Genomic DNA, 8,671 nt, shown 5'->3' with positions numbered 1-8,671 from the left:
ACCAACAAGTATACTTAGTAATACAAAGCAAAGAAAATAACAACAATAACTTCTGCTACCATATAATTAAAAGAGAAGAAGAAAAGAATTTTTTTTGAAAAACTACAAAAAATAAAAACTGAAAGAAAAGGAAAATAGAAGCCATGGCACTTACCTGAAGAAGCTTGTGAGGAATAGAGATCAGGGAGTGATTGAGTAGGGAAGAGGAGGAAAGGGAGGTAGGTTTTTACTTTTGAAATTGGGGAGAATGGAGGATTTGTTTTGTTGTTATTCAGATTTTAGGGGGGAGTAAGGGGGGAGGGGTCAGTTATTAGTAAGGAAATAATTAAAAAAAAATTAACTAAGGAAATAACCTAAAAATGGTGCGCACATAGGGCAGTGGGTGTCAAAAATTACGCGGTCCATGCGCGGCCGGTGCGCGGCTGCGCATGTGCAACAGTAGGGGTTCGAAAGTGTGCGGTCAGTGCGCAGCTGCGCACGTTTGTCCTTCGAAATTTCTCCGTTTTAGCCATTTTTTTACCTATCTCCAAATGGATTTCCTCACCCTGAATCCTTCCGTTGCACACAATTTCATTCCTACACATTAATAGACCTGTCAATACTTTCACCGTGAAAAATAAGAACAAAGAAAAAATATTGGGTTGCCTCACAAAAAATGCCTGATTTAACATCGCGGCACAGTGAATTACAACAAAACCATGGGTTGCCTCCCAGGAAGCGCCTGATTTAACGTTGCAGCACGACGCATGCTTTCATGATTGCACTTCGCTCACATATTGAGGCTCCTCCAAAGACATCACAACTTTCTCCCATTTTTCTTCCACCATTTCAAGGGTAATGTTTCAACCTTTGCCCATTCACTTTAAACCTATTCGTTCCATCTTCGGACTCAATTTCTACTGCTCCACTTGAGAACACTTGCACAACTCTAAATGGTCCTGACCATATAGATTTCAGCTTACCCTGAAACAATCTTAATCTCGAGTTGTATAACAACACTAGATCTCCGGGTTTGAAGTTACGATCTAGAATGTGCTTATCATGCATCATCTTCATCATTTCTTTGTACAATCTTGCATTCTCGAATGTATGGAACCGGAATTCCTCGAGTTCATGTAGCTCTGTGACTCTACTTGTGCCTGCGGTTTCCATATCCAGGTTCAACTGCCGCAATGCCCATAAGGCTTTATGCTCAAGCTCCACTGGAAGATGGCATGCTTTTTCAAACACCAACTTGTATGGAGGCATACCAATTAGAGTTTTAAATGTTGTGCGGTACGCCCATAATGCATAATCCAACTTCTTTGCCCAATCGGTCCTTGTCGCATTCACTGTTTTGGTCAGGACACTTTTGATTTCCCCGCTGGACACTTTCACTTGCCCACTCATTTGTGAGTGATAAGGTGTGGCAACCTTATGGCGAACTCCATACTTTTCTAACAGCCTTGCGAATGCTCTATTGCAAAAATGGGTTCCACCATCACTGATTATAGTTCTCGGAGTGCCAAAACATGTGAAAATATTTTTCTTTAGAAAGCCTGTCACTCCTTTGGCATCATTTGTTGGAAGGGCCATAACTTCAACACATTTGGAGACGTAGTCAACTGCTACCAATATGTACTTGTTACCATACGAGCTGACATATAGTCCCATAAAATCAATCCCTCACATGTCAAATACTTCCACCTCTTGAATTGTAGTCATCGACATCTCGTGACAGCGAGATATGTTGCATGTCCTTTGGCACTCATCACAACTTTTCACCCAAGCATAGACATACTTGAATAAAGTCGGCCAATACAAACCCGACTCCAACACCTTCGACGCTGTCCGAATTCCTCCAAAGTGCCTACCATATGGTAAAGCATGGCAAGCGTGCAAAACAGAAGATTGATCTTTCTCGGGGATACACCTCCGGATCATGTTATCTACACATATTTTGAAAAGTAAAGGTTCATCCCAATAATAAGACCGACAATCGCGAAAGAACTTTTTCTTTTGAATCGAAGAGAGTTCATAAGGTACAATACCGCTTGCCAAATAATTAGCAATATCAACATACCATAACGTCTCCTCCATTGCCACAACTAGTAATTATTCGTCCAGGAATGTCTCAGTTATATCTTCAACCTCTACTTTCTTTTAAGCTCCCTCCAACCTTGAATGGTGGTCTGCCACTTGGTTATCTGTCCCTTTCCTATCGCGGATCTCCAAATCGAATTCTTATAGCAAAAGAACCCAACAGATCAAGCGTGGCTTTGACTCCTTCTTTGCTCTCAAGTACCTAAGTGCTGCATGGTCAGTATATTTTTTAACCAACCAAATAAGACCTGAATTTGTCGAATGCAAACACCACATCCAACATCTCTTTCTCAGTCACGGTATAATTGAGTTGTGCACCGTTTAGCATTCTGCTTGCATAGTAAATTGGGTGCACCAGTTTGTCTTTACACTGCCCCAGGACTGCTCCTATAGCATAATCACTCGCGTCACACACGAGCTCGAATGGTTGCTCCCAGTTGGGTGCAACAATGATTGGTGCAGTCACCAATCTCTTCTTCAGCTCCTCAAATGCCAACCTGCAATCATCAGAGAACACAAAGGGATGATCCTTTTCAAGGAGTTTACATAAGGAGTTAGCAATTTTAGAGAAATCTTTTATAAATCGCTTGTAAAACCCGGCGTGCCCAAGGAAACTTCTCACTACCTTGAGTGAAGTGGATGGTGGAAACTTCTCAATCACGTCAACCTTAGCATGGTCGACCTCAATGCCTTTACTGGACACTCGATGCCCCAATACTATACCTTCTTGTACCATAAAATGGCACTTCTCTCAGTTCAGCACTAAATTTGTCTCCATACACCTTTTTAACACTCTTCTTAAATTGTGAAGACAGTATTCGAATGATTCCCCCACCACTGAGAAATCATCCATAAAGACTTCCATAATATCCTCAACCATATTAGTAAAAACGGCTAACATACACCTCTGAAATGTAGCCGGTGCATTGCACAGGCCAAACGGCATTCTCCGAAAGGCAAAGATGCCATACGGACAAGTAAAGGATATTTTCTCTCTATCTTCAGGGGCTATTGAGATCTGATTGTACCCCGAATATACATCCAAAAAGCAAAAGTGAGACCGCCCAGCCAACCTATCCAACATTTGGTCAATGAATGGCAATGGGAAATGGTCTTTCCGGATGGCTATGTTCAGTTTTCTATAATCCATGCAAATTCGCCAATCCGTGACTGTACGAGTTGAGATCAACTCATTTTTCTCATTTTGCACGACCGCCATTCCACCCTTCTTTGGCACACACTGAACTGGGCTGACCCAGTTACTGTCAGAGATGGGGAAGATGATACCCGCATCTAACCACTTGATCACTTCTTTCTTCACCACTTCTTTCATGTTTGGGTTCAGTCTTCTTTGATGTTCTCTGGAAGGTTTGTGCCCTTCTTCCAAGAGAATCTTGTGCATGAAAAAGGCCAGGCTGATACCCTTTATATCTGCCATGGTCCAACCAATAACAGGCTTACATTCTTGTAACACCTGTAGGAGTTGTTCTACCTGCACACGTAACAAACCGGATGACATAATAACATATAAAGTAGAGTTAGGCCTAAGAAGGCGTACCTGAGGTGAGCTGGAAGCGGTTTCAGGTCCAACTGTGGTGGCTCCTCTATTAATGGCTTCGCAGGTGGTGTTGCCCTTTCTTCTAAGTGTAGTGGCTCGAACTGGGGTTCAGTTTTCCAGAACCCTTGACCTTCGAGAGCCATGGCCCACTTTGCCAATTCTTAACCATCCTCATCTTCCAAATTCATCAAGCAAGCTTCTAACGGATCACTGACATTAAGGGTTTCATCCTTCTCTTGTAGTATTACATCCACCGCCTCCATTAGTGAACAATTTGCAGATTCGCTGGGCCTCCTCATAGATTGTTGAACATTGAATATTATTTACTCATTATTCAACCTTATTTTTAACTCTCCAGTCTCACAGTCGATCAATGCTATCCCAGTGGCTAAGAGCGGCCTCCCCAAAATTATTAGTATTTCTTCGTCAACTTGACAGTCAAGAATAACGAAGTCGGCAGGAAATACAAACTTCCCCACTTGGACGAGCACATCATCCAGAATTCATGTCGGCTTTTTAACTGTGCGATCAGCCAGTTGCAACAACATTGAGGTCTGTCTAGCTCTGCCAATGCCTAATTTTGTGTAGATTTTCAAATGCATCAAGTTGATACTGGCTCCTAAGTCACACAATGCTTTAGCAAAAGCATAACTTCTAATTGTGCATGGGATAGTGAAACTACCGGGATCAGACAGTTTTTGAGCCATAGGCCTTGTCACTATCTCGCTGCAAGTTAGAGTTAGAGTTACAGTAGACAGGTCCTGGAAGTCAATTTTTCGAGACATTAGATCCTTCATCATTTTTGCATAGCCTGGCATTTCCCTCAAAGCATCCATCAACGGAATATTCAATTGAATTTGTCTAAGCATTTCCATGAATTTCCTGTACTGATTATATTTCTTTTGCTTTGCCAACCTTTGAGGGAATGGTGCAGGAGTTAGCTTCTACCCACTTCTTGGTGTCTTTTCTTTATTAGGAGCCTTTTCCACCACCTGTTCTGGGAGTTGTTCAAATTCCTTCTCCTTGCCTTTGTCCACGTGTGCCTGTTCAATTACAACTTCTGTGAGCTCCGTTGACTCGTCAGTCTCTAATGTCACTGGAGTACTTGGCAATACGTCTCTCCTAGATTGAACAACTTCGTGCTCTCTGTCTAAATCCTTTCCATTCCTGAGACTCATTGCCATTAGCTGATTTGGATTCTGCTCATTTGGATTGATGTTTGTGTCTGCAGACAACGTTCTCTGTGGGCGATTGTTAAAGGCCATAGATAACTGGCCTAATTGAGTTTCAATGCCTTTAATAGTCGAATCATGTGCGGCTAACTTTTCTTGCATCTTTCCATTTGTCCCCATGTGTTGTTGCAACATGCCCTTGATTTCTATCATATTATTGTCATATTGTTGATGAGGCGGTTGGTAAGCCAACTGTTGTTGGTACTGCTGATTGTAGCCCTGCTGTCTTTGATAAGGCACAACTTGGCCTTGTGGTCGTGCTCTCCCTGGAATGGTATTGTATTGTTCCTGGGTTGGTCTGTACTGCTGATTTTGAGGTCCCCCATTGTTGTCCACCTTGCCTCTGACCCCCAAAATTATTGACATAATTCATGTCTTCTCTGAACCCCTGATTATCGTTCTCTTCACTCCACGAGCAAACATATGACTGATTTTTGCAGGGAGTGCATAGGCCTCCATTTGTCGTATCAACAATGTGCACCTATTTTGTACCCATCTCATCAATTTTCTTTGTCAATAAGCTCATCTGGGTCATGAGAGTGGCTATGTTTTCTGCATTTGTATTGTTTGGGTCAAGAGCAACAGAATGTACTATTGGAGTGAGTGTTGTATCTCTCGTCATCCAGCCTGAATTTTGAGCCATCTTGTCAAGAAGAATCTTGCACTCTGTGAATGTTTTGATCAAGAATGCACCCCCAGCTGAAGCATCTACATTGGCCTTCAGACCGTCAGCCAAACCCATATAGAATCTTTGTCCTAGCATCTGATCTGGAATGCCATACTGTGGACACTTCACTAGCATACCCTTAAACCTCTCCCAAGTTTCCTGCAAAGTTTCAGTTGATTTCTGCCTAAATTGCAATATCTCATCAATTTGCCTCGCAGTTTTGTTGGGTGGATAGAACTTGTTTAAGAACTGCTTGACTAGTTCCTTCCAAGTAGCAATGGAGTTATTGGGAGCGAATTCAGCCAAGTTTGAGCCTCCCCGGTCACTGAGAATGGGAACAATAATAATCTAATTGCTTTAGGAGTCATATTCGGCTGTCTTTGAGTGACAAAAATTGATAGAAAGTTCTTCAAATGTTGTTGTGGGTCTTCGATGTACGACCCGGAGAACAACCCTTTATTTTGCAGCAAGTGCAACATGTTGTTGGTAATATGAAACATCTTTGCTTGTATCGGAGGGAATGCAATTACAGTAGCCAGGTTATCAGTAGTTGGTTGCGCCCAATCATATAGAGCAGCTTCCGGCACAAGAGGTGCTACCACTTCGATGTTTGGGTCAACTCGACCATTCCTATTGTTATCGTTGACGTTGTTGACGTCGTCTATTTCAATTTCGAATTATTCATCTTGTTTTAGCTATTTGCCCTTATTGTTAGCCCGAATCAATGCCCTAAATGCTTTCTCGGGATCTGAGAGTCCTTCAAAAAGTTTACCAGTTCTCAAGGAGTTTCTAGGCATGCACCTGAGTCACAGAAGAGTTCAAACGTCAGAATTTCAATGGAAATATTTTTAACACCACAGAAAATTGATCTAAACTAAAAATCCTAGCAATACTTCCAAGTTGTAATAAATAACACCGTTAGTTCTCCGGTAACGACGCCAAAATTTGATCACACCCAACTATGCCTTGTAAAAAGGACTAAGCGGTCGCTGCAATAATCTGGTACAAGAGACCGGAGTCGAATCCCACAGGGAACTAACCTATTTGCTACAACTTTTAGTATCGCTAATGATAAGCTCAGACAATTTTCAGAGTTCAAGATTTTATTTGATAATTAACAGAAATTATTTAAATAAGAAAAAAATGACAATAAAAAACTATCAATAAGCAAGAATGAAGTTGAATTCAAGGGTAAAAGAATCTAGGGTTATTGATTTCCCCAATTGTCGGATTAATTCCTGACACGTTAGCTATAATCTCGCTGTAACGCTCTATAAAGATGATGAGTTCTTGCTTACCGTACTTATCTCTCGATCAATTATGATAATTTACGAGAAGCATTCTCTTGAACTACTCTAGTTGACAATTTGTACAACTCATAAATATCACACCAAAGCTTCGTATCTCTAATCCCGCTTTTAAATTCAAGTAATTAATATCTTAACTTACTCGAAAGTGGCGTTGTTCAACAACAATCTAATCAAGTGTTCTTTCACAAGCAACACTAGACAACTAGACATTATTAATCAAGGGCCCTGTCAATTAATCACAAGAAACACATGGTTGAACAATTATAGAGTAAAAACGGCTCAATTATATCAAAACGTAATCAAAACTTCATCCAACAATTAGTTCCATCAATCCTAGATGACGGTTTTAGCTACTCATACTACTATGCAAGATTACAATATAAAAAGTCATAACCAACAATGGAATTAAGAAGATGAAGATGAAAAACTCGTAAGAGAATTCTCCGTCTTGCTCTCTTTTTGTTCTTGCCTCCAAAGTTCTTCTAAAAACCAGAGATACCCTCTTTTTGGGTGAGCTGGGCTTCATATAGGTCAAGGTTAGTCACCTCTCAAATTATAAAATTGGCCTTGGACGATTTTTCTCGGAAGCACGTGCGCGGTCGCGCATCAACCGCACACTTTGGCCAGTTTCTGCCTGGCATGCGCGGCCGCGCACTTGGAGGATTTTCTGTAGAATTTTTCTTTCTTCTTTTTAAGCGCGCTAACCTATAATTGGCCTTCAATGCTTCATATTAGCTCCAAAATGCTCTTTAACGTCCTCAAAACCCAGAATTGCTCCTGCAAAGCATAAAGTTCTTAATTAGAGCAATTTGTTATCATTTAACATTCAAATATCAATAAAGTGCAGCTAAGTTAGAGTGCAAATAGTAGCTAAACTACATACTTATCGCCTATTATCAAGAGGTACTATGGATTGGTGTTTGCATTTTAATAAATTTCTTGCTATTTTAGAAGGATTTTGTGATGCAAACTGGGTTACTGACAATGATGAAGTTAGCTCCACTAATGGTTATGTGTTTACTTTGGGTGCATGTGATATTTGATGGAAGTCTTCAAAACAGACTTATATAGCACGATCTACTATGGAGTCTGAATTCATTACTCTTGAGTTGGCAGGGCAAGAAGCCGAGTGGTTGAGAAACTTATTGGCAGACGTGCCTTTATGGGGAAGACATGCTTCACTAGTTTCTCTACATTGTGACTCACAGACGGCAATTGGAATTTCCAAAAATAGTGTGTACAATGGAAAAATAAGACATATCCGCATTAGGCATGGTGCGGTAAAATAGTTGTTGAAACATGGTGTTATTTCCTTGGAATATGTAAAATCCGAAAGATATTTGGCGGATCTTTTAACCAAGGGTTTGGCAAGGAAAGTTATCCTTGAAACGTCGAGGGCGATGGGGCTTTGCCCATGGATTGAGGAAGTATGGTGGATACCCGTTTGTGGTCAAACAAAGCCATATGAGACCTCAATATGCACTACATTCCCTATCCCTATGACGTGTGGTAGTGCTTTATAAGGTTGAGCTTATTTTACTCTTAATGATTCCATAACCTTAAGATAGTCTATGTGTAGATAGACTTGATGGAATCGCCTATGTGAGTGTAAAGGTGCAGTCGCCTTTTATGAAAGACTTGGGATGTCTTTCTATAGCACTCATGAGACCCAAGGTATGTGCATGACCATAAAAGCACTTTGTTAGTATCACAGAGTTTGCATAAAATTAAGGATATAGTATGTGTTGTGGGGTTCTCAACTAATGTCCATTCAGTTCAAAAGTACTTCACTTTGTGGATGTTAGTTGTTGCCTCATTTCAC

General features: G+C 40.9%; 2 protein-coding genes across 2 annotated transcripts; both read right to left on the bottom strand.

The window, feature by feature from the left end:
• Window positions 1-828: 828 nt before the first annotated feature.
• On the bottom strand, window positions 829-3,939 carry LOC138906560 (uncharacterized). The gene is made up of 5 exons (XM_070195635.1): window positions 3,856-3,939; window positions 3,156-3,574; window positions 2,806-2,919; window positions 2,331-2,579; window positions 829-1,636 (listed from the first exon to the last, which is right to left on the bottom strand). The coding sequence occupies exons 1-5, from the start codon at window positions 3,937-3,939 to the stop codon at window positions 829-831; spliced, it is 1,674 nt and encodes a 557-aa protein (XP_070051736.1).
• A 204-nt stretch (window positions 3,940-4,143) lies between these two features.
• LOC104119014 (uncharacterized) lies at window positions 4,144-4,515 on the bottom strand. The gene has a single exon (XM_009630402.2). It carries the CDS (start codon window positions 4,513-4,515, stop codon window positions 4,144-4,146), a length of 372 nt encoding a protein of 123 aa, XP_009628697.2.
• Window positions 4,516-8,671: the final 4,156 nt, after the last annotated feature.

The sequence above is a fragment of the Nicotiana tomentosiformis genome, chromosome 1, assembly GCF_000390325.3.
Source record: "Nicotiana tomentosiformis chromosome 1, ASM39032v3, whole genome shotgun sequence".
NCBI lineage: Eukaryota > Viridiplantae > Streptophyta > Magnoliopsida > Solanales > Solanaceae > Nicotiana > Nicotiana tomentosiformis.
Note: the sequence above shows the minus strand (reverse complement) of the source record. Positions and strands in the feature narration are given on the sequence as shown.